Raw genomic sequence first — 23,607 nt, forward strand, 5'->3', positions numbered from 1 at the left:
ACATACATTCACATACATACATACATACATACATACATACATACATACATACATACATACATACATGATCGAGAAATAGATATGTTGGATAACATGTATATGTTGGATAAGATGGATAGAAAGAGGATGGAGTTTTGCTGCATGTGTTTCAGTTTTGTTGTTTACCCTTGGTAGTGAACACACCTATTTTCCTCATCTTCCAGGAGGTACCTGTAAATGGCCAATAGCAGGAGTCGAAGTCTACTCCTCGGACGAGCTGTGATCACGCTTCCTGGTCCTCTCCGGTTGTCACCTTAGCCCAGTGATTCCCAACCTTTTTTCATTCACACCTTTTCATTGGAAAAAAATCTCGAGGCACACCACCAACAAAAATCTGTTAAGTGTTACACCAGCTTCTATATTAAGATCAGTTATATTACAACAAAAGACGTAAAGTTCTATTCCTATATATGTATGGAGAGTCGAATAATTGAAAAAAAATAAATAAATACTAAATACCAAAATTTGACATTTGGTTAACTGCTTTATGATATGTATATGTGTTTTACGTTGTGTAACGTGTTGGTGTCCCACAAAATAAAGAGCAAGTAGTCAAATACACATTCTTGACTCGTACAAAAAATACAAAGTTATTAGGTAGACCTGAAAATGGTGCTGTACCTAATGTAGTGTCTGTGTGACGTCACAGATCAACCAGCCAATCAGGAGGTGGGGGTGATTTTTCCCTAATGAACTGGCCTGTTATTAGGTACATGTGAAAATGGCGGTGTACCTTATAGAGTGTCCTAGTGACGTCACGGATGAAACAACCAATCAGAAAGTGGGGGTGAGGGCGGGTGTGGCACTTTTCACTTAAACCAGGGGTGCCGACCTCCAGTCCTCAAAGGGCTGCGTTCCAACATGTTTTCCAAGTGACCCTCGTTAAGCGCACCTGCGGGAAAACTTTTAGCCATTTTCACGGTCTGCAGTGGCTAAAACTTTTCACGCAGGTGCGCTTAACGAGGGAATCACACAGACACTTCATTAGGTACACCGCCATTTTCAAGTGTACCTAATAACAGGCCACTTTATTAGGGAAATATCATGGTCAAAGGTCACACGTGTCAAGCTCTTGTCCTCAGGGCCGCGTTCCAACATGTTTTCCAAGTGACCCTCGTTAAGCGCACCTGCGTGAAAACTTTTAGCTTCTTTCACGTTCCTCCGTGGCTAAAACTTTTCACGCAGGTGCGCTTAACGAGGGAATCACATAGACACTCCATTAGGTACACCACCATTTTCAAGTGTACCTAATAACAGGCCACTTTATTAGGGAAATATCTTGGTCAAAGGTCACACGTGTCAAGCTCTAGTCCTCGGGGCCGCGTTCCAACATGTTTTCCAAGTGACCCTCGTTAAGCGCACCTGCGTGAAAACTTTTAGCCACTGCAGACCGTGAAAATGGCTAAAACTTTTCACGCAGGTGCGCTTAACGAGGGAATCACACAGACACTCCATTAGGTACACCGCCATTTTAAAGTGGACCTAATAACAGGCCACTTTATTAGGGAAATATCATGGTCAAAGGTCACACGTGTCAAGCTCTAGCCCTCGGGGCCGCGTTCCAACATGTTTTCCAAGAGACCCTCGTTAAACACATAACCAATTCTAAGGATTCAGTTCACTTCATTTGGTTTTATGAGTTTAATGAGTAAAGAGTAAATGAAAGCTTTGTATGTGCATAAAAAAAGCAAGTTTCAAACATGTTCAAAACTTCAGAAACATCTTTTTTAGCATTGAAACAAAAGCTGTGAAGTAGTATGCAAGTGCTAAATCGCCAATGTTAAGTGGAAACTAGCTTGCAAATACTTTCAAACATACTTGTCGCTCAATGCTATAAATGCAGCATGACTTGTGCACATTTTTCATCCACACTGGCAACGCATCCAAAGTGAATGGTGAAGGTCGTCAAACGGACCTATAAAACTAGGCCTTGTAGAAAAAAAACAAAAGTTGCCTTTTGGGCAGCTTTTAAACGAACACTGGCTGTGGTATTTCCATGGTTGCATTCATCTTTGAACCAGTCGTACGAAGGCCTGCACCAGCTGGATGATCGGCTCCTGGCCCTCGTGGATCCCCTTGGAGCCTGGGGTGGGCGGTTTGGACTGAGGCAGGGGGCACGGGAGGGCCGCTGCACCGCTGCCCCCTGCTGGGGACGAAGGCGAGCCGCGGCGGAAATGGCGCGCTAGGCTGGAGAGGACAGTGCCCTGTGGAAAAACAAAGAACTTATCAAAAGAAGAGAGAGAAATTGCATGTGAAGGAAGGCTGAGAGGCTCAATGAAAACACGGAATGACTAGGAGAACGTTTTGAGACGTTACCAGCTCTGAGCTGAGTTCCTGCTTGAGCCGCTGCTTGTCTCGCGGCGAGGTGCCGACGTCTTTGAGGCAGTGCAACGCCTGTGACACCAACACGTAGAAGCAGTTCTCCATGGTGAACATCAAAAGGGACCTCCAAAACACAAGAGAAAAGTGCCTATTTAGGGCATCTACACAAGAAGGCAGTATTGCTTGCATGGGTTAAAAGTTCTCACTTAAGAGCCTGGATCTCCTCGGAGGAGGCGAGAGCCACGATGCTGAGCAAGGCCGTCTCCTTCTTCTTCTCCATCTGATACAAAGAAAACAAGGCTGTCGCGTCATGCACGCGCGTTCTCACGCGTGTTGATGGTACCTCGGTGAGCATCTCGAGCGCCACGTTGACAGTGGCCAAGAGGGTCCCAAAGGACGGAGCCACGTCGGGATCGAAGGCTGGGGCCGTGAAGCTCAGCGCAAACAGCGTCTGGTAGGACGACAGGTCCATGCACTGCACACAGTTTTCAAAGTATTAGAGCTGCGATAGCAAAAACAAACTGCAGTCAGACAGACAGACAGACAGAAGCGGGCCCAGTACCTGATCCAGTATCATCTGGCAGCAGTCGGGCGTGAAATGTTGCAGGCTGGCGAGCGTCTTGCTGAGGATTCTGAGCAGAGCGCACTGTACGGCCAGCACGGCCTTCTGCTCCACTTCGTCGCACTCGTATCGCCCCGCTGACAGCGCCACTTCCTTGGAGGGGCGCTGCGTCCTGGGGAGGGGCCCGGGGGGCAACGACTCGCCGTTTTTAGGCTGCAGGAGGAACAATTGCAATTGCATCAACAGCAGAGCATAAAATCACCATTTTTGAAGAGCGTGCCACCGCCGCCGCCGCTTGTCAAATAAGTCAAAGTCACTATCATGCTGCTGGCAAAAACATGACAGATGAAGGTGGCGTGGCGTGTGGCGGTCACCTGGAGGTAGTGGTGCAGCATCTTCTTGCTGTGCAGCAGGTATGTGCACGTCTGACACAGGTAGCACAGATTCACCTGAGAGCACATTCAAACACATTGTTTCAGGAACAAAATCTTTTTGCATGAGGAGGAGGAGGGCTCCTCCGGGACTCACCTGCACATCCTGGAGCAGCTTGGGCAGGTGGAACTGCCACTCGTCGGAAAAGCTGGAGAGCTGCAGCAGGAAGCCAACGGTGTGGTCGGCCTCGTCCAGACACGCCAGAGTCTGCACGGTGCGCACGGCGTTCAGACACTGCACGCACGAGAGGAGACGGCAAGTTAGCGCTGGCTGGCAGGCTGGCTGGCAGGCTAGCCGGCTGGCCGGCCAGAGTCGTGAGGGAAAAGTCCTTCGATGCCGACGCACCTGCAGGATGCGCTCCTGGTGCACGCCCACAAAGTCGAGCGCCTCGCTGATAAAGTTGTAGCGCAGCGTCTTGAGCAGACTCTCCATCAGGGACACGCACAGGCGGTAGACGCCGGGCCAGCATGCGCAGTCTTGAGATTTGCGGTTGAAGCTCTGCACAGGAGAGGGCGCCGTTTCACAGCACAGGCCAAAAGGGAGACAAGACGAGACAAACGACCGACCGACCGTACTACCTGGGACGCTCCGTTGCTGGAGACTTCATAGACGCTGAGGAGAGGAAGACATATCGCTTGGATGACTCCTGCTCCAGCCACGGCTGCTGCCCCCTGGTGGAGGGAGGAACAAAAGCTTGAGACCTCTGAGCGCATTTGCGGCGGCAATGCGCGTTTGCAATGACCTGCGGCGTGCGCGCCAGCGTGAGCAGCAGGTGTAAGGCGGCCTCGGTGAAGTAGAGGTTCTGCTTGGAGCGCAGACTGAGCTCCAGGGCGCTCAGCACGGAGGGCAGCACAGGGACCGTCCTCATCACGGCCACCCAATGCTCACCGTCCTCGTCGCTAAGGCACAGCTCCTTGGCCAGGTGCAGCGCCAACACGCACACCTGAAGAGCGCCGGCGTGAAAAAAAGACGCCAGCTTGTCCGAAAGAACAACGGGCTGAGGCGGACTCACCCCGTCCCTCTGGTCCTTGTGGGGTCCGCGGGCGAAGTCGGTCTCCATGTTGTCGTCGTCCTCCGGAGGCTCGGCCGCGCGCTGCGCCTGACGGGTGCTGTCCCTCAGCGACGAGGCTTCGTCTTTCACCGTCTCGCAAACGCACAACAGCAGCTGGGGCAGCTGCGACACCTCGCCGCCTGCCTCCGACACATTTTCACATCATCCACCTTGCGAGTGTTCATATTATGTTTCTATTCTTTTCCAGTGTCTTTTATACCGTTGAGTCCTTGAATCTGCAGCACGGAGATGAGCGCTGACAGGATTTTGCCTTTCGTCCTGTCCATCATCTGCTGGTCGGCTTGCAGGACGCACTCCAGCATGAGCGAGAGCGGCGGCAGGATGTCGGGAGCGGTCGCCACCACGCTGGGAAGGAGGAACCACAAAACATCAGCTCATTCCAAAATCGACCTCCTCGTTGTCTTTGGTACCTTCTCCACTGCTTGAGGAGAACGAGGAGCAGCGTGGCCGTCATGGAGCCCAGGCGGAGGCACGCCATAGACGAGGGTCTGGTCAGCTAAAGGACAGAGAAGGTGAGGTCACGCCACAGCGGGCGGAGCGGCGAGGGCCGCAACGCCGGCGACTTACGGCGGCTTTGGTGGCATCCAGCACGTCCATGAAAAGCTTCAGCTTCGTCTGGTTGTCCGTCAGCTGCATCACATCGGACTGAGGAAGAAGGGAGGGGGGAAAAAAAAGATGAAATGGGAAGATGAAACACAAAGTTTAAAAATGGCGACGGCGCTCACGTGACCGGTGGCGAGGATGAGCAGCATCCGCCAGGCCAGCAACAGCATGTGCGTCTGCTCGGGGAAGTAGCAAACGCCCTGGTCCTCCATGGCCGCCACGTGGCACACCAGCGACTTGACGTACTGGGACCAGTACCCGTAACGCCGCGCGTTGGCCAACCTCCGCAGGGCGTCCTTCAGAGGCTGCTCCAGAGAGGCGCTGTTCAAGTGAAAGGAGGAGCTTCATTGGCCTGGCTCATCGCTCCATCTCATATGCTGAATTCTCCATTTCGATGAGTATTGACGTCACTATTTTTTTCCTTCCTCTTTTACATCTATCCTGGAGTCTAATAATGATGCTATTTTCAAATTTGAGAGAGACAACTTACCTATGTACGTAAAAGACCTCCAGGCCGACGATTTTCATGACAAAGGCGCACGTTTCCAAAAGGGAAGGCTGAAGGGAATGGATGAATGAATGAGTCCACTTGCTTAGGTTACATCTTCCATTTGGTGAGCGTTTGAAAGAGCGTACCTCAGTGGTGTCTGAAGGCGGCGCCAGCGTTACAAAGAGCGGCATGGTTAAATTCTCCCAAAACCTTTCTCTGTGTTTGGAGGGGAAAGAAAGTCAAATGATGATGCTACAATCGGTCACCGTTGCGCGACGGCGGCGGCGACGACGACTTTGTACTTGCTGCGCAGGACACAGATGGCGCTGTCCCGCCGGTCCTGCCACAGCGCCAGCAGGAAGGCCAGAGCGGCGCGGTGCAGCAGCGGGGGGCACCAGTACTTGCCCTGCTGCTTGGAGTCAATCAGGTCCAGCACCACATGCAGGCAGCTCCACTCGCCCAGCAAGAACTCCTGCGGGTGGGTGCACAAGACCAACGGGTGACCACGTTGGCGGCAAAATCGGAAGCGTCGTCGTGAAGCGATAACGCAAGGCCATCTGGAGCGGCGAAGGTCCGAACCTTGGAGCCCTCGTTGCCGTCCTTCACCTCCAGGTTGAGGAAGAGCTCGATGAGGCCCGGCTGCGTTTCCACGGCGACCGTCAGGAACTCCAGGATCATCACCTTGAGCCGCATGTCCTCCGTCTTGCTCTGCAGACGCGTGAGGAAGGCGTCGCGGATGGCGGCCGCCTCGCTGCCCAGGCAGGCGTAGACGGACATGGGGGCCACCTGGCGGGCGGGCGGGGGCCAGAGGCGCACGTGCGTCAGGCAGGATAAACAAACAAATGAATCAAGAGCAACAGCAAGTTACGGTGGCGAGGCGCTTGAGGAGCTGGATGGCCAGCCTGGGCAGCGCCGGGTCATGTTTGTGGTAGATGTACTTGGCCAGCACCACCACCAGGTTGTTGCCGTGGCCGCCGTGCTGCGTCAGGGCCTGCTCCAGGGGCGACGCCACATCAGAGGGCGGCTTGAGGCGGATGGCATTGTTGCTGACCGAGAAGGCCAGCTTGACCATCTGGATCAGCACCTGACCCGGGCCCTCGGAGCCGCAGCTGCGCAAAGGCGACGGACAAGGTGAGTTGTCGACCATTGCGGGAGGACACAAAAGCGGCGCCGAGGAGTCGGCGTGGACCTGCTGGGCTGAGCGGCCAGAACCATGTCGATCTTGTCCACGCCCACTCCCATGATGTTGACCACCGCCTGCCCGGCCTCTGTGTTGGCCAGACTGTAGATGCAGAGCCACTGCAGGGTGGGCATGCTGTAGTCACAAGAAAGGGGAAAAAATGGAATTGGGTTTTTAAAACGACGACATCTCCACTTGATGCCCTACCTGCCCTGGTCCCCGCCCTCTGGACTCAGATTGAGGATGGCATGGATGAGGTCCAAAATGAGACAGCCTGAGGAAACACTGCAAGTTGGCTTTCCACAGCCAACGTGGAAGCCAAAAACGACAAAAGCACCATTCGCTGAAATGCGCCTCACCGATCCTCTCTCGGACGCCGTAGGCGTTGTAGCGCCACTTGTGGTAGGTGGGCAGCATCTCCTTCAGCACCAGCAGCACGCAGGGGATGAGTCCTTTGTTCTGAGTGCTGCCCAGCTGACCCTGAAGGCAAGGCTACAGCAGTCTTACCGACAGCGGCACTCGCTTGCGTGTACGTCTGACACCGACGGGCCCGCGCAAGGTGAGCCGCCTCACCTTGACCAGGGTGGTGACCAACTTGAGGAAGGCCATGGTCACGGCGTACTCCCCTCTGGGCTGCTCGATCTGGACCAGCAGGTTGCCGTAGTTACCCGCTTTCATGCCCTCCGCGCTGGAGGGGAACAGGATGGCGAGAAATTCAAGAGCGCTCCTGCCCGCTGCAGCTCGCCAGGGGGAAACGGGACGGCACCTACCTGACACACTGGGCCATGCTGTTCACGGGGTGGGAGGAGAACGGGAGGAAACCCGTGCGCTGCAGGCTGGACCACACCTGAAAAGACAAGGAGCAGGTGAGGAGAGTGCCCCCGGGGACAAGTGGCGGCGAGGAGAGGCGAGGCGTCAGAACCTTGCCGGGCATCCTGGCGGCCAGCACTGACAAGCAATTGACGCACGAGGCGATCACGTCCACCGGAGGGTTGATGACTGACGTTAACCTGACACAAGACACGTGACCTTTACTTCTTTCAAAGACCAAATTGACTTCTTTGGGTGAAAGAGTTTTACCTCTGCAGAAGCATGTAGATGCGCGACGTGAGGGGCAGCAGGCAGTCCGACACGGTCCAGTCGGTGCTGATGATCTTGTGCACCAGGTCCAAGATGGGCTTGACGCGGGCGCAGTGTGCCATGACGTCTGCACACGGAAGGAATGAGATGAGCGGGGGGAATGCAGGGCTCGAAGCTTATTTTTTGCCCAAGTTGCCCTCGGGCAAGTTGGAGAAAATTTTACTTGCCCGAAACAAAATTTTACTTGCCCGAATTTTTTTGGAGTGGATTTTTACTTGCCCGACACATTTTTGCAATAAAAAAGACAACACTATAAGTTTTGCCTTCATATGCCTTCGTATCCGCCAACCGGAAACAAGCTCTGCTGGTGCGCAGGCGCAGAAGAGCCAGGGACGGGTGAGGGAGGATGCATTTAATTACGAAGCGCTTTGCCGTTATCAATGTATTGCAGACTTACACGAGAAACTAACCGCTCCCTAGAAAACAAAATGTCGGACCAGAAGCGGCAGAAGTTGCGAGAAATTATGCACAAAATCGTCTTTTTACAGCTTGAAAACATGGTATTATGGCAGGGCAAGTTCGGGCAAGTGAGGAAAAAATTCTACTTGCCCGTCTGCCATCGCTACTTGCCCCGGGCAATCGGGCAATCGTTAGTTTTGAGCCCTGGGAATGTCCCAGGACTGAATAGAATAGGACTGAATAATACCTGCTGTGGAGACCACGTGGAGAAGCATCTCCACCTCGCACGTGAACAGCGTCCAAGAGCTGTACGGGAAGTCCCAGCGCACCACGTAACCTTGCTCGCCGCCAAGCATCACCTGGCCCAGAATGCCCTGTGGCATCCACAGGTTGGTCTGGCCCGTGCCTGCATATGTAGACAAACTCTTGTTAGAATGTTTGACCATTCCTGGGGGAAAGGAAAAAAAAAATCGGATCTGAATGAACAAACCAAGCGGGTAGAGAAGTTTAGGAGTCTGTCTCTTCCACAGTGTCTCGTCCTCCTTGGCGATGATGTCGTTGGGCTTGTGCTTGTACGCTTGCGTGTAGAAGGACATCTTATCCAAAAAGTTGTACACCTGCCACAACACAGCTTTTTGCTTTTTCCACATTGGTACAGAATCAAATATTCCAACATTTATTGACTTTTTTCCCCCTTTAATTCCTGCAATTGACCTTCTTGACAGTGGACTTGTTAGACAAGAGCGCAGTGAGGAGCTGCAAAAGAGGCGCCATCTTGTGAGGGAACATCCCGACGGCGCTGTCAAGAATCATTCCCAAGCCCATGTTGGGTTTCTGTTACGGGATTCCAAACAAAATAGGCAAAGATGAAGAAAGTCTTTCCTGCGAGATTCTTTGGCCATGCAAGTCGGCCGGCGCCTACCATTTCCCAAATGACCTCGGCCAGGCTGGGCGCGGAGAGGACCTCGCAGGCGGCGTCGATCAGGTGGGAGCTCTGTGACCCGCCGCTGCCAGTCTGTCCAAAGTAGAAAAACACGTTATCGTCGTTTCTTCACTTTAGGATGACTCAATAATTATCTGGCTTGAAGCTAACTCGCATACCTGCAGGCTTTCTTCTTCAAAAGACGTGATGACAAAGGACAAAAGGCCATAGACGCACATCTTGGCTGTGCTCGCTGTGCACTGCGGCAGAGATTTCAAATCAAGACTAGTTGAGTCCAACCGGCAGTAGGTACCAAGGTCTTACGTTGTTCCCGGAAACTCCCAGGCCTTTCAGCATGGCGGCGAGGTACTTGAAGACCTCCAGCTGCAAGGCCACGCTGCCGATCCGCCGTACCACGGGGTTGGACTCGTCGGGTCTGAGGGTGTGCCGCAGCAGGACCCAGGCCAGCAGTACCGGCCCGTGGTGGGGGATGTCCCCAAAGGTCAACAACAGCTGGTCCGTCTCCTGACAGGGATGAACAGAAATCCAATAAAAAGATAAAAGCAAAAGAAAAGCTGCAGCGCTATTTCGGTGGCCATCGTCAAACCTTGACAATGTCGGGAACGCTGGAGAACTGATGCTGCTCAGTGCAGTCCTCCAGGGCGCACTTGTGAAGGAAGTCCACATCCATGCCCTCCACCAGGATGAGAGAGCTCAAGTAGCTGCATTGCACCAAAACAAGACGTCGTCGACATGAGCTGCATTGTCATCAAAGCGCTTTTTTATTCGACACATCGATTGATTGGGTTCTGACCCGATGCGATTGACCAGCGCATCCATGCTCCACTCCACCAGGTGCCTGTTGGTCTGTCGCAGTCCGAAGCCCTGCTCCTTGAACATCTTGGTGAAGGTCAGCAAGTCTGACGGGCTCATCTCAAAGTAGGCGTAGTACAAGAAGATGATCTCCAGCAGCAGCGACTGCTCGCGCAGGCACTGCAGGAACCAGCGCGACACCTGCCGCTCTGTCTGAGGGACGGCCAAAAAAAAAAGCGTTAGCGCGCCATCTTTTCAACTCGTCTCCACTGGATGTGCGGCGGCCGAGCGTCACCATGAGGTTCCCGTGACTTTCCCACGTGGGCGCCTCGGCTTTGAAGAGGCTTTGGAACTGAGTCTGGTAGCTGCTCACCAGGTCCTTCTCTAGCTTGTTGACGCAGTTGGAATACTCGCTCTTGCCAAGGAGAAGATAAGCCACGTCACAAAACCAAACAAGGACGAGTGTGTGTGGGTGGGTGGTGATCTTCTAACCCTGTAGGGGTGACGCTCGTCTTGGAAGTACGTCAGCAACAGGAGGACGCAGCGTAGAAGACACATGCGCTCCTCGTAGTAATAGTCTGCTACCTGTGGACGCACACACACACACAACACACTCGATTTGAACAAAGTGTTATTTTTTGAAAGCAGCAGCAGCAGCACATATCTACAGACCTTGAGCAGCAACGCTTGACTTTGCCGCTCATCCTTTAGCACAACCTGCGCGCACACAAACAAATTGTATCAACGTCACTCGAGTCCTCCTGCGTGTTTATTTCAGAGCGGACACGACGTGCAGTGAGAGGTCACCTTTAAAGAATCCCGGGTTCCTCTGTAGTCCTCCTGCAGGTAACACTGTAGCAGCTCCACACTCTGCACCTCATCCAGGCCCTGCCATCACATGGCACCAGTCGGGTTCAAACAAACTGACAAACTTTTTTTTTTTTTTCTCGGTATGGCGCCGTAAGTGGCTGCCTCCCAGCAGTGTTCTCTCTTTTCCTCTTTATTTCTTTCTTTTCTCTTTTTTCCTTCTGTCTTTTTGTCCATTCGGCGATGCTGGTGCCTTCTACCGCACCTCGGTATCTCTTCGGATCGGATATTTTGTATTATTATTTTTTCTTCCTGGGACCGGGATCATCGGTCGAGACCGGCGTAACTCTACGGCGGCTTCCTGCTTATCCGGCCAGTGATGACCGGGTCCCTCGCCTTGGCCTTGCAACCGCAACCCCTGTGGGGACTCCGCTCCCTCGTGCTCGTCGGAACCAACGACTTTCGCCATGCTAGCACCGTGGTGACCATCTGCATGTGCATCCGACTGGGTGCCCAGGACGCTGCTCACACGTTTGCCTGCTTTGTGATGTTTTTCACCGATTCACGACCACGGTCCATTGGGCGCCGTTGAACTGGACTGCCGTTACACCTGTCTATGGACCCCGTGGAGGCTATTTTGTGTGTTTTGGGGTGTTCTCTTGTATTGAGGGGTGCTGGTTGGCCACAGTTTTTTTTTCCCTTTGTCTTTTAGCTTTGTTTTGCTTTGATGGCTTTTATCTTTAGCACTTTCTGGCTTTCTTTGTGGCGCCGTTGTGTGGCAGCCTTATGAGAGCCTATTGAGTTGCGCTCATGCCATCTGTGTGTCTTTTGTATACCCACTCTGTGGTATGAATACTGCTGGGGCCTGAATTTCCCCACCCCTGGGGATCAATAAATATTCAATCAATCAATCAATCAATCAAAGGGCGCTTGGAAGCACATCTTACCAGGAGCTTACTCAGCCGAAGACCAAAATCCTTCAGCGGCTGAGCGACATCTTTCTTCTCCTTTACTTTGCTGGCCGAGGAAGAGCTAGACGGGTCCAATCGCACAGTTACTTCCCTTGTTCCCGTGTTTGAGATCAGAAGTCATACCTGGGTGGCTTGTAGTAGCTCAAGCCTTGATGCAGTCGCTCCCAGTGTCTTTCCAGCTCCGATTCTATCTGAGCCTTCAGAAAACATCAGGTTGATTCATCTTTTTAGTCGTGCATTGTGTCAAGAAAATGGCTGGATTTGTACTTAGCATAAAATCAATGATAAACTCAGTTGGCTCCTGAATAGAGTTTCACGTTATAGAAGCAGATTTTCAGTACTAAATTAAAGGGTTTGGTTGACCGGCCATTAGGGGGTTTGAATATAGAGATTAGATTCATGCTAGTTGTTTTAGGAGTATGTAACGGTAAATGTAAGCACATATCCTAGCAGCTAGGTAAATAAACAGCCAAATCCAGCCAACACGGCCATTCAATTGGCCACTTCGACGAGAGATTACAATAAAGAAAACTCCTACTGGCTCTCTCAGCGCAGAACGTCCCAGCAAAATGGTCCATAACTCTCGACAGCTCCTACGGGAAAGGAACAAGGCCAATAAAGTACAACTCACTATCTCGACTTGAAAGGCGGAAATGCCGCATGCTTGGCAGCCTTGACAGTCTCCACACCGCCGAGCCATTCGAACGGTTCAAATGTTAGCACAGTTGCTAAGCTAAGTTAGCGTGACGCTAAGAGCCGTCGACTGCACGGGGAAATATGCCATAAAAAGGCGGTCTGTTGAGGTAGAAAGTGCAGCACGAAGGTCGCTTTGTAAGTTCGTTCGTCAATTTTCACAGCGCGTATCGGCCAAACGAAAAAAGTTAGCCAGGTTTGCGGCTCATACCTGAAACTCATCGTGGAGTCCGCCATCATCGATGCTGCGCTATGATTGGCTGGTAGGCCTTTACGTCACAACAACAACAACCCTCGACTTCTTTGTGGTTATACTCGTCGAGATGCAATACTCGATCGCCGTCTTGTGGACAACAATATAAAAACGCCACACGGGTACTTATGGAAGTTGTACGCAATAAATGATCGTCACTATCTTAATGGGTATAAATTGTTTAAAAAAATAAATAAATAAATCTAACATAGCAATGGAGTTCGGGGCTGTCCTCGAGCAGTTACTGCCGTCATCTTGTGGACGGCGAAACCATCAAATCGTATCAATTATGAATTACATTGACTTCATATATCTACCGTAATACTATTATTTACTCAATCAATAGCTACACCAAATTATAATTTCATTTAAAAGAAACCAATCAATCAAATGAACCAATGGAAAGTGGCCCTACCACGTGACCCGGCTATCCAAACATGGCGGCCTCCTACTGGCTGGGAGACGAACGTTCTCTGACAAAGGGAAGACACCCTTCCATTCGCCTCGTCCGTATGACAACACAATAACGCAGTAAGTATAATTAGCATTCGGTTTCTCTGTGCATCCTCGGTGGTTATGACGACCATTATACGCGTGCAGTGTTTCGTTGAGGATAACGCTGTGTTGTGTCGCTAGCCTGCAGCATCTCTGCAAGCCTCAGATCAGAAATAAAAGAGCTGAAAAATCATCTGCTTGCTTCTTGCCCAAAATAGCCATTAATAACAAGTATGCAGCCTCAAGTGTAACGAGCAAGCCATCGCAGGGACTAAAGGTTATTGTGCAATGAAAGCGTGTGTAAAGGGCAGTGTGTGAAGGAAGGTTCACCCCGGTGGGAAGCAGTGACAGCGAGGCCTTCTCACCTGGCCCACATTTACATACTCACTTCTACTATCTGTTCTATGCCCTTTGCTTCAGTCCTTACAGTCTCTTCTTTTTTGCCAAATCCACTGTTTTTAGAGTGAGCCGTGGGCCAAATGAAGACGTGACAGACGGCGGCCTTTGTTGATCGCGAGCCCGCCTGCCCATCTGCAGCCACGATGCCTCACGTCAACCCGGTGCTGGTGGAGTCAGGCGTGGTGTCGGCGGTGGTTCTTTGCGTCCACGCCGCGCTGTGGAACCAGCACTCGTGGTGCGCCGTGGCCTTGCTCATCCAGGCCTTCTACGTGCAGCACAAGTGGGACCGCTTGCTGAAGTCGGGCGGCGCCGTTTTCCAGTTCCGCCCCGCAGCCAACAGCGGCATCGTCCCGGCCTCCATGGTGATGCCGCTCCTGGGTCTGGTGCTGCGGGCCAAATGCGCATCGGCGGGCAGCGTCCACTTGGAGCGCTTCACCATGGTGGTGACGGTGAGCGGCATGGTCCTGGCGCTCTTCCTGTCTCTGATCGCGCTGGGCGTCACCAGACCGGTGCCCGTCAACACCTGCGTGGTGGCCGGCCTCTCGGCCAGCGCCATTTTGTACACGGCCAAGCAGACCCTGACGGTGTCGGAGGTGATCGAAGTGCTGGAGGTGCTGCTGATCTTCGTCTACCTCAGCCTCATTGTGCTGTACCTGCTGCCTCGCTGCTTCACGCCCGGCGAGGCGCTCCTGGTGGTGGGCGGCGTCAGCCTGATGGTCAACCAGCTCATCAAGCGCTCGCTGAGCTGGGCCGAGGCCAAGGGGGCCGATCCGGTCCACTACCTGCTGCCCGTGCTGGTGGTGGGCTCGCTGCTGCTGGGCGTGGTCTTTGCGCTGCTCTTCTGCTTCATGGAGTCGGAGACGTGGGTGTCGTCGCTCTTCTTCCACACCATGACGGCCGTGCTGGGCCTGGGCATCCTCATGCCGTGGCTGTCGCTCTTCATCGGGCGCCATCCCATCATGTGGTTGTGGGACTTTGTCACCTTCAACCGGCGCCGCCTGGGACTGGTGGCGTACTGGGCGGCGCTGTGCTTGGCCGCCACCGGCGTGGTGCTGCACCAGAACTACCAGCGCCGCGCCGGCTCCAAGAAGCACCAGGCCTCCACGGCGGTGCGCAAGTACTTCCACGTCATCGTGGTGGCCACCTTCGTCCCGGGGCTCCTCTACGACAGCCAGCTGCTGCACGTGGCGTCGGCGGGCTGCCTGGCCGCCTTCCTCTTCCTGGAGTACGTGCGCTACTTCCGCATTAAGCCGCTGGGCCGCCCTCTTCGCCAGATGCTCACCTTGTTCCTGGACGAACGTGACTCGGGCCCGCTTATCCTCACCCACATCTACCTCCTGCTGGGCATGGCGCTGCCCATCTGGATCTTCCCAGGGGCCTGCGCGCCCAAGGGGACGCTCCCCGGGGCCGGCGGCTTGGTGCCCTACGCCGGCGTGCTGGCGGTGGGCATCGGCGACACGGCGGCCTCGGTGTTTGGAAGCGCCGTGGGCGAGATCCGATGGCCGGGCACCAAGAAGACCATGGAGGGCACGGCCACGTCCGTATTGGCCCAGATTGTGGGCGTGGCCTTGCTGCTGATTTTTGACGTGGGCGTCAACCTCAACGGCGCCTACTCGTGGATCCTGAGCTCAGTGGCGCTGGTGGCCATGCTGGAAGCGTACACCTCGCAGATCGACAACCTGCTGTTGCCGCTCTATCTGCTCATCCTGCTCACGCTCTGACAGGACGACCAGAGCGGCGGGCCAGGAACGGCGCCAAAGACGGCAAAACTCAAAGCGGAAGGAGCGCAAGGCTGTCGACGTGCCTGCAGACGGCCTTGGAAAACATTTTCTGCCATGAACGACTCAAAGGCAGGGCTATGACGCTTTGGGTTGAAATTTCAGAATGAAACTCAATGAGGAAATGAAACGTTATGCATCGTTTGAACCTTGATTCTAAATGTACCTAACCAACCATTCAATGAAAATATATTGTACAAATACAATATTTCAAATAAAAAAACATCCGTTCTTACTTGCATACAATTCAACTGTACATTGTCTAGAAATCATGCAACAAAGTTCGTTTTTCAGTCAAGGATGGATGAAAAATTCTCCGAATACGACGTATGAACAAATTGGCGAATTATTCATTAGCTTCATTGTGAAATTTCAGCCAATTTCCCAAAGCTTGCGAGTCGTGAACAACGTCCTGGTATCAAAGCCTTAAACGGCGAGACGGTTAAAGTAGATGCTGTTTTTTCAGCTTTCGTGGGACCCTGTTTGGTATTTATTATTATTATTTAAAATTGCCCCATTCCACCCTAAATGATCACGACTGAATGTTTAAGCTAAGTTTAATGCTAAGATATGAGCCTTTCCCTATATTTTTAATCTTGCATGTGAAAGAAAAAAAATATTTGAAAAAAAAAAGAAAAAAAATCTTAGTCCTAGTTGATCACAATGTGATGTTTCCTCATAATCCACTTTTGGCACATTTCATGTTTAGTTTTCAATGAATTCTTTTCTGAAAGCACTTTAAGGAGTGTTTTCTCCGTTAATTCATCACCATTGAATGTTTCCTCCGAACGCGAGATCGCCCTGCATTTTTATTTCATCGTGTCATTTTGCTTTGAATCTATTTCCATTTGAGTATCGAAAGTATCGAAATGAAATTATTTGTACAACCGTTCTGTCACGATCATTAAAGTACATGCACCAATATCAGGTGTGTTTCTCGTTCCTCTTTTTTCCTTGGCCCTAAATCATTTGTATGAATGCTTTGAAGAAGAATTGGGAACAAACCGTCATTTGGTGTAGAGGGGTGGGAAAGGAAGTTCTTCGGTGGGCTGCAGCCTGAAAGAAAAAAAGGGGAGCCATCAAGTCAAAAATCTTTGGTCTTTGTGTTTGAAAGGCTGACCAGTTGTCTGGACTCCAGCGGGTTTGGTGGGCCTCCATGAGATGGAAGGTGTAGACGTGGCGCGAGTCCTCGGATACGTTCTCGGCGCTGCGGTGCACCACTTGGCTGTGGATCAGCACCACGCCACCTACAGGTCATTTACTGCGCCTTAGTGATTATCAAAAGTCGACACACTCCAGTTGAAATGCCAGCCAAACATTAGAAACTGAAAAGAAGACCTTTTTTAACTTCTACCGGGACAAACTTGTCAGCGTCGTAGTCCCGCTCCGTGCCGATGAAGTCCGTCAGGGGGAAGGTGCCCGGCGGCGTCCTCACCATCCGTCGAGTCACAGCGCCTGGCCGGGTGGGAGGCGAACAATTGGATGGCGCGGGCCTGCCGATAAACGTGTCCGCTTACTGTTGTGCGAGGCCGGCAGGAACCACAGGCAGCCGTTGTTGACGGTGGCGTCTTCCAGGGCCACCCACAGGCCCATCACCCTTCCCAGGGGCTCCGTGTACAAGAAGGTGGCATCCTGGTGTGACATCACTAGGGGGCGCAACAGCAAATATTCAATGACATCAAAAGATCAGATCAAGCCTTGTACTTTTCCTGACCCACCTTCTCCGCCAATCCTGGGTTGCTGGAAGGGCGAAACACATAAAAAAAAAATGACAGTACTATTCATTGATATCGTCTGCATGAAAATCGAGTTGTTGTGCAGGCTGACCTTGAAGATGTACATGCTCTGCAAAATGACAGGATGAACCAGGCCAAGCTTCCTGGCAATTCCCTGAGAGGATCATGAGCGCCACGCAAGACATTCACAAATGGGACGGACGAGAGTGCAACGCTCTCATACACATGAACCATTTTCTCACCTGAACTTTGTCTGAATGGGTAACTTTTTCGTACAAAGGTTCATGAGCATGCAGGGCGTGTCCCACTTTATTGAGCGATCGATCCTTGGGCACCGCAAACTCTCCTGCGGGTGCAAAATAGAATAAGAAAAGTCACTTCACTGAAGATGATGAGGAGCCAATACATACGCCAACTGACCTTTATCGTCAAAAACTCCCTTCTCGAAGAAAAAACGGATCTTATCTCCACTGGTGATGAAATAGTCGGCGTTCCCCTGCGGGTCAAAAGCACAGCAGATGATTGACTTCATCAAACGCATTCAACATTCACAAAAAGAATTGGGGGGGAAAAAATGCTTACGAGTGTGACCCACAAATTCTGCCTAGCAACAAGTAATGCAAAAAATATACGGACAATGTTTGGATGTTTTTCTTTCTCGATTGGGTCTGCTAAAATAAAATAAGAAGGTCACATACCTGCATCTGCAGTGTGACATGAAGGAAGGCATTTGACAGAAACCCGCCGAGTTGGATCAAAACGCCAACTAAGTATATGTACTTGACTACTTGCCAGCACCGAAGCCGCTGACCTGCTCTCTGAGCTGCTCCTGCTGGTAGGTGGAGAAGGTGGTGCGGCAGTGCGCCGGCACATCCATGGCGTCCACGATCTCCGACATCCTCTGACGCAGCTCGTCGCACTCGCCGGGCGTCAGGAACCCGTCCAGAACCACGTAGCCGTCCTCAAAGTACTAAAAAGAACCACACGTCAGAGACAGCACCAAGTTCCACTCACACTTGATTCTTTTGGAGTTGTTTTTAAACTTTTTTTTTTCCAAAATAATTGAATTCCTGTTCTGTGGTTATCATCACACTGAACTGGTACAAAATGTATTCTAATCAACTGAATGCGCAGCTCGGCCTTTTGCTACTGTACATTAATATGCATAATTCAAGAAGAAAATATTTCCAGTAACTCCAAAAATATTGGAAGTACTCGCAGCTTTCATTCGCGTCGCTGATTGGCTGCGCATTCAAACTACTTATGTAATCAAACTCAAACAAAGAATACACGGTATCTTTCTCAAATGATGTGCATTTCTCACCTTTTGCACATCTCGGTCACTTAGGAAGTCCATGTTGTCTTCACGGCTCTGAAAAACAAAACTGTGTGCCTCCTGAGAGGAGGAAGAGCCATAAAGGCTTCTGCTGATTGGTTGGCTGAGCCAGTAGCGGACTTCCGGGAACGTGACCTACCTCATAAGTCAACACGCCTCGATGTAACGGATCAGTTTCTCTTTTGCGCATGGCTATGGAGTACAAGCGTCTCAATTGCCTCGCGCCCTCTAGCGGCTACTTTGTTGCGTTACAAATCCCCGTTATACGCTACAAGTTAAATTCAGTGGCACACAATGAATGGCAACCTGTACAAGCTGCCGTGTTTAACTCAACAATGTTGAAACTCAATGATTAAAAAAAAAAAAAAGTTTATTGTGTCTTTCCCCCAATTACATTTCAACGTACATTATACTTCACACTTGCAAAATGCATTGCGCCACTTACCAGAACTTTAACTTGAGCATCCAATAAAATACAACGCAGCTCTGCTTACCTGTTGGCTTTGTCATGATAGTTGCGGTGTCACAATCTGGCAACTTGAAAGTGGCTCTGGATCTTCCCCCAATCTTAGCTGATCATGTGTGCAGAGAAACTCAGTGTGGGGGCAGTTATACAGTATATATCTATTTTCTTGCCATCAACTATTGTACAAAACCCCTAATTGTGTCAAAACGTTTAATATTAGAATCAAAATACAAAACAATCAGGCAACTGTAAGAACGCATTCTGTAATTGGGTAAACATTTAGTGCGCAGCTTAAGTTTTTTTGTTTTTAAAGACACCAATTAAGGCCATGTTAGCAACATGCTAAGCCACGTGAAGCGGTTCAAAGCAGTGGACGTGAGCAGCTAAAAAATGTCCATTTAGCTTGCAAAAGCTAAAAACATCCACGAAATATTGAGGCGGCCATTTTGGAGTAGTGTTGCAATGCGTAGTGAGGGTGAAGTGCCACCCCGCCCGTAGATGCGCTCACGATACATTTCCATACAATGGTCACGATCAGCACAAAAGCAATACTTTGGCCCGTGCGTCACGGCAGCCGATAGAGAAAAAGCAACGACGCGAGCGACCTTTGTCCGCATTTTGCGAGGCCGCACCTTTCTCACCTACCCGTTCAAAAACAAAACATACGGCGGTAAACGGGCAGAGTCCATTTGGCAAATAGAAACGTCCACCACTTTCTGATTTGATGAGTGAACTTTGGAGTGGGCTCCATAAAAAGCCCTCCCTCTGTAATCTTCCGATTCTATTCAAGCAGTTCCTTCCGGATGTCCCATTCCGGTCCATTGGCACGTAGGCAGTGCAAAAAGGAAGAAAATCACTTTGACGTGCCGATTAAAAAAAAGAAAGGCTTGGCACAGAGCCCAGGTGGCACGCCACAGGCGCTTCCGATTGACCTTGGAGGCTTAAGCAAGGAACATTTAAGGCTTCTCGGGTACATTAGCGAGTGTCACGTCCCACTTACCCCGTGGAGGCAATCCAAACGAGACGAGGCGTCAGGCTTTTTCCTTGTCTGCGCTCAGCAGCTGCTCCTTGACCTCGGGCGGCAGCGTGTTGAAGAGCTTCTCCTCCACCAGCAGGCCGCCGCGCGGCAGCAGCCGACACTCGCCCAGCTCGGGAGGCAGGCTCTCCAGGTTGTTCCCCCGCAGCTCCAGCTGAGTCAGGGCGGCCAGCTGGCCCACGCACGCCGGCAGCGTCTCCAGGCAGTTGTTGGCCAGCTGCAGCACGCGCAGCTTCTTGCAGCACCGGAACAATTCCATGGGCAGCGCCTCGATCTGGGGGAGGAAGGAAGGCGTGAACCTCGGCAGCGAACCTCGGCTTATCTGCACACTGAGCTTCTTACTCGGTTTTCCGTGACGGCAAAGTGCTGCAGGTTCTGAAGCAAGCCCACGTCGGGCGGGATGACGGTCAGGTTGTTGTGACTCAAGTCCAGAAAGCGCAACTTGTGACAGAAGAAGAGCTGGCCGGGCAGCTTCTCGATCTTGTTCCTGTTGAGGTGGAGCTTCTCCAGGCTGTTGAGGGTGCCGATCTGGATGGGGATGTAGGCGATCTGGTTGTACCAGAGCTTCAGGCACACCAGGCGGCGCAGGTGCTGGAAGCTGATGATCTCCTCGATGGTTTTCAGGTTGTTGTCCTTCAGGTTGATCTCCTGCAGGTTGTACAGGCTGAAGATGGAGTGCGGGATGCGCTCGAGGTCGCAGTGCACCAGCTCAAGTTCACTCAGGTTGACCATCTTGTTCATGCTGTTGAGCACCATGAGCTTGGTGCCCTCGTTGTTGATGGAGAGCTTCTGGAGGTGCGCGCTCAGGTCGGTCACCACCTGCGGCAGCTTGTACAGGCTGCTCTTCAGCCGCAGCACCTTGAGCCTCTTCAGCTCCCGCAGCCCGTCCAGGGCCACGTAGCGGTTGTTGTCGGCGCTCAGGTTGCCCGTCAGGTGCAGCTCGCTGAGGTTCTTGAGGCTGTAGATCCACAGCGGGATCTCCTTGACGTCGGTGAACTTGACGTGCAGGGACTTGAGCTTCTCTCGCAGGAAGGTGAGGGCGGCCGACTCGATTTTGGCCGGCGTGTGGTAGAGGCGCAGCTCGCGCAGGTTGGACAGCTTGGCCACGATGGGCGGGATGGTGACGTCGGGGACGAACTCCAGCTTGAGGCTCTCCAGCTCCGGCAGGTCAAAGACGGTCTCGGGGATGCCGCTCAGCATGCACAGGTGCAGCTCCAACTTCTCCTGGGAGTTCTTGGAGACGTGCTGCCGCAGCTTGTCCTGCGTCCACTCGTTGTTGAGGTTGAGCTGCCGCAGCTTGTTCTCGCTCACCTCCGACAGGAAGACGGCAAAGCGCTTGGAGTAGAGCGGGTCGTACTGGTCCAGCATGTGCAGCATGAAGGCAAAGTCGTTCTTCAGGTCGGGGATGTCGCTGTAGCTGCCCTCCTCGCGGATGGCCTCGAAGGAGTAGCGCTTGAGCGTGCGCCGCAGCATCCAGCCCAGCGTGTACATGGCGATCAGGCCGTAGACCAGCACCAGGCTGATGTAGAAGGAGGCCAGGATTTGGAAGAGGGTCGCCAGCGGGTGGGCGCAGTAGAAGGTGCCGAAGCCCGTCAGCTTCTCCGTCTCCACCGTGCACATGACGCCGAAGCGGATGTAGCAGACGTAGTAGCTGGCGTAGCTGATGATCAACAAAAACATGATGACTTTGATGACCGTCTGACGCACGTACAGACGGTGGATGACGTCGCCTTCTTCCACGTGGATGCGGAACTTCTTCACCTTCTCAAAAAGAGCCTTGGCCTGCTCCCCTTCCTTCTTGTCTAGAACGCCCGTTTCCGACCGCTGCACGATGCCCTGCTCCATTTTGCTCCTGGTTCTCTGGAGCATGGGCACGCTGGCCTCCACGTCCTTGCTGGCGGCCAGCGGCTGGTACAGGGTCCTTTTGTCGTTCGAGCCGTTGGCCTTCCCCAAAGGCTTGGAGTCCCTCTCCTCCACCACCGTCTCCGACAGCGCCCTGGTAGTCCACGGCGAGTCGAAGCACTTTCGCAGGATGGAGACAAAGTGCTCCAGTTTGGAGCTGGTGCGCGGGAACTTGAACCAGAAGTTGCTGCAGGCCAGGAAGATGAGCGTGTGGAGCAGCACCAGGTAGGGGAAGTACTTGGCGAACCAGTGCAGCTTGCTCTCGTAGCACACGGCGTCGATGTAGCTGTACTGGTGGCGGTCCAGGTCGTTCTGAATGCCACGGGGCTCCCCCGGCCGCCGCTGGGCGCCGCTGGGCGCCGCCTCGCACGACTCGTTGGCCACCCACTTGCACGGCAGGCAGATCATCTTGTCCTGCGTGATCTGCAGCGTGCCGCCAAACACGGCGATCATCAACATGACCACCGAGATGTAGTCGTTGAAGACGTCCCACCACGGCTTCAGGATGCGGTACGCCGGCTGGGTGTCGGCAAAGTAGCGCAGCTCTGTGATGGGGATCATGACGGCTTACCTGCGGGGATGCAAACGACACGAGCGGACGGTTAGCCTCCGACCGCACGCCGCGTGCCTTTCGCACGGAACCGGGCTCGTCCCGCCTTTGTCGCTGCTCTGACACCGCCTCCGAAGGCGGAAAGTTACCGTCTCAACTGTCCCATGGCTCCGTGACGAGGCGTCGGTTGAAATTTCTGTCTAGGTCATCGATATCAAACCGCGCTCAGCTACTTCCCCTTCTGATAAGAATCTTAAACATGGTGCCAGTCTTCAGAGCTCAAAGTCAAAGCACAATCCAATACTCAATTGTTGATTCAATGTGGGAGACTATTGGGGGGAACTAGGTCAAACTAGATTTTTTACAAGATGGTGATGTCACAATCAATCAATGTGATGCCATTCAAAGCACAGGGGTCCTTTCTTCAAATACTAATTGCAAATCTACATTTATACAGCAGGTGGTGTCAGTGGGTTACGGATAGCAAATTCCCAATGAACTGACTTTTTCAAACTTGTGGACATCCATGAAAGCCGTCTAGGCTTTTATACGACTCATTCAATTGAAGGTGCATATTCATGATGCTATTTGTCCTCACTAGCAAAACAGCGAGTCAGCTTAATGACGTACAAGTAGGCCGAAAGCAGAGCCGTAGACACGTTAGGGCAAATCAAAGACCTGGAATAAAAAGGCTGCCCACCCCTCCAGAGCTCTTCACTTCCGGGAGGAAAAACAATAACAACTAATACAACAACAACAAAAACAACTCACCACTTTTAAGGAGGCTGCTGTCTCTCAGCTCTCCCACACGCCAGGGAAACATTTCTCAACCCCGAGGCCGGCCGGACGACATCGCTTCGGTGGGTTGGGTGGGGACCCAGTTGGACAGCCAGATTCGGGAAAACGAAAGGCCGGAAGAGTCGGTTCTAAGATCGCCGCTGATTGGTCAGTCAGCGCGCGCTTGCCGGAAGTAGCGTATTTCCTGCTCTGTTTTCCAAATTAAAGCGCAAGGTTACAGCGGAATACAAAAACAGCAACGTCGGTTCCGCTCGCTCAAACAAAAACACAACGCTCAGATTGTTTTACACAATATATCATTGAGACGTGACAAATATTTATAGAACTAATGTTGTATGAATCAACATCAAAACACGACGCTCCAGTGAAAAGAAAGCGCGTAGCATGAACATGACGTCATAGACATGCGACGA

General features: G+C 52.2%; 5 protein-coding genes across 15 annotated transcripts in view; 2 read left to right on the forward strand and 3 right to left on the reverse strand.

Moving 5' to 3' along the window:
• cdk5rap2 (CDK5 regulatory subunit associated protein 2) overlaps nucleotides 1-600 on the forward strand; it is a 26,638-nt gene extending 26,038 nt beyond the window's left edge. For all 9 annotated transcript variants that reach the window (XM_061292904.1, XM_061292912.1, XM_061292911.1 and 6 more), the window contains one exon: nucleotides 204-600. In XM_061292904.1, the coding sequence (XP_061148888.1) occupies nucleotides 204-262 (59 nt within the window). In that variant the 3' untranslated portion in view covers nucleotides 263-600. The remainder of the gene's footprint in view (nucleotides 1-203) is intronic.
• Nucleotides 601-1,665: 1,065 nt separating this feature from the next.
• nup188 (nucleoporin 188) lies at nucleotides 1,666-12,757 on the reverse strand. 2 transcript variants are annotated; one of them, XM_061292919.1, is made up of 43 exons: nucleotides 12,657-12,757; nucleotides 12,291-12,345; nucleotides 11,876-11,949; nucleotides 11,729-11,813; nucleotides 10,782-10,862; nucleotides 10,647-10,691; nucleotides 10,467-10,559; nucleotides 10,270-10,389; nucleotides 9,976-10,187; nucleotides 9,769-9,883; nucleotides 9,486-9,686; nucleotides 9,341-9,421; nucleotides 9,162-9,254; nucleotides 8,954-9,073; nucleotides 8,730-8,856; nucleotides 8,487-8,645; nucleotides 7,781-7,907; nucleotides 7,623-7,710; nucleotides 7,471-7,547; nucleotides 7,274-7,388; nucleotides 7,060-7,180; nucleotides 6,908-6,974; nucleotides 6,710-6,835; nucleotides 6,389-6,629; nucleotides 6,100-6,306; nucleotides 5,823-5,992; nucleotides 5,667-5,736; nucleotides 5,521-5,588; nucleotides 5,153-5,351; nucleotides 4,995-5,072; nucleotides 4,838-4,923; nucleotides 4,627-4,772; nucleotides 4,368-4,546; nucleotides 4,098-4,298; nucleotides 3,934-4,026; nucleotides 3,701-3,853; nucleotides 3,452-3,589; nucleotides 3,298-3,372; nucleotides 2,924-3,136; nucleotides 2,705-2,836; nucleotides 2,568-2,641; nucleotides 2,356-2,485; nucleotides 1,666-2,243 (listed from the first exon to the last, which is right to left on the reverse strand). In XM_061292919.1, exons 1-43 carry the CDS (start codon nucleotides 12,683-12,685, stop codon nucleotides 2,046-2,048), a joined length of 5,262 nt encoding a protein of 1,753 aa, XP_061148903.1. In that variant the 5' UTR covers nucleotides 12,686-12,757; the 3' UTR covers nucleotides 1,666-2,045. The 2 variants fall into 2 exon arrangements, with proteins under 2 accessions (XP_061148903.1, XP_061148902.1); XM_061292918.1 differs by having other exon boundaries at nucleotides 7,060-7,192.
• A 332-nt stretch (nucleotides 12,758-13,089) lies between these two features.
• Nucleotides 13,090-16,294, forward strand: dolk (dolichol kinase). Its single transcript, XM_061293024.1, has 2 exons — nucleotides 13,090-13,229; nucleotides 13,656-16,294. Exon 2 carries the CDS (start codon nucleotides 13,736-13,738, stop codon nucleotides 15,311-15,313), a length of 1,578 nt encoding a protein of 525 aa, XP_061149008.1. The 5' UTR covers nucleotides 13,090-13,229; nucleotides 13,656-13,735; the 3' UTR covers nucleotides 15,314-16,294.
• On the reverse strand, nucleotides 16,162-18,961 carry phyhd1 (phytanoyl-CoA dioxygenase domain containing 1). Of its 2 annotated transcripts, none has more exons than XM_061293076.1 (10): nucleotides 18,431-18,961; nucleotides 17,918-18,076; nucleotides 17,527-17,602; nucleotides 17,349-17,452; nucleotides 17,198-17,260; nucleotides 17,089-17,110; nucleotides 16,888-17,016; nucleotides 16,709-16,825; nucleotides 16,491-16,617; nucleotides 16,162-16,426 (listed from the first exon to the last, which is right to left on the reverse strand). In XM_061293076.1, the coding sequence occupies exons 1-10, from the start codon at nucleotides 18,461-18,463 to the stop codon at nucleotides 16,378-16,380; spliced, it is 879 nt and encodes a 292-aa protein (XP_061149060.1). In that variant the 5' UTR covers nucleotides 18,464-18,961; the 3' UTR covers nucleotides 16,162-16,377. The 2 variants fall into 2 exon arrangements, with proteins under 2 accessions (XP_061149060.1, XP_061149062.1); XM_061293078.1 differs by having other exon boundaries at nucleotides 17,899-18,076.
• A 143-nt stretch (nucleotides 18,962-19,104) lies between these two features.
• lrrc8aa (leucine rich repeat containing 8 VRAC subunit Aa) lies at nucleotides 19,105-23,455 on the reverse strand. Its single transcript, XM_061292978.1, has 3 exons — nucleotides 23,168-23,455; nucleotides 20,287-22,417; nucleotides 19,105-20,218 (listed from the first exon to the last, which is right to left on the reverse strand). Exons 2-3 carry the CDS (start codon nucleotides 22,405-22,407, stop codon nucleotides 19,940-19,942), a joined length of 2,400 nt encoding a protein of 799 aa, XP_061148962.1. The 5' UTR covers nucleotides 22,408-22,417; nucleotides 23,168-23,455; the 3' UTR covers nucleotides 19,105-19,939.
• Between the last annotated feature and the right edge of the window lie 152 nt (nucleotides 23,456-23,607).

This window comes from Syngnathus typhle, linkage group LG12 (genome assembly GCF_033458585.1).
Source record: "Syngnathus typhle isolate RoL2023-S1 ecotype Sweden linkage group LG12, RoL_Styp_1.0, whole genome shotgun sequence".
In the NCBI taxonomy this organism is placed as follows: Eukaryota; Metazoa; Chordata; class Actinopteri; order Syngnathiformes; family Syngnathidae; genus Syngnathus; species Syngnathus typhle.

Coding starts and splice junctions, on each gene's coding strand:
- phyhd1 (XM_061293076.1), bottom strand. CDS start 18,463: ATGGACTTCCTAAGTGACCGAGATGTGCAAAAG. Junction 17,111..17,197: donor AGAGCATGTACATCTTCAAG/GTCAGCCTGCAC, acceptor TCGCCCTTCCAG/CAACCCAGGATTGGCGGAGA. Junction 16,618..16,708: donor CCCGGTAGAAGTTAAAAAAG/GTCTTCTTTTCA, acceptor AATGACCTGTAG/GTGGCGTGGTGCTGATCCAC.
- nup188 (XM_061292918.1), bottom strand. CDS start 12,685: ATGATGGCGGACTCCACGATGAGTTTCAG. Junction 6,630..6,709: donor CTGGCCGCTCAGCCCAGCAG/GTCCACGCCGAC, acceptor GCCTTTGCGCAG/CTGCGGCTCCGAGGGCCCGG. Junction 5,993..6,099: donor ACGGCAACGAGGGCTCCAAG/GTTCGGACCTTC, acceptor ACCCACCCGCAG/GAGTTCTTGCTGGGCGAGTG.
- lrrc8aa (XM_061292978.1), bottom strand. CDS start 22,407: ATGATCCCCATCACAGAGCTGCGCTACTTTGCCGACACCCAGCCGGCG. Junction 20,219..20,286: donor TTGCCGTCACGGAAAACCGA/GTAAGAAGCTCA, acceptor TTCCTCCCCCAG/ATCGAGGCGCTGCCCATGGA.
- dolk (XM_061293024.1), top strand. CDS start 13,736: ATGCCTCACGTCAACCCGGTGCTGGTGGAGTCAGGCGTGGTGTCGGCG.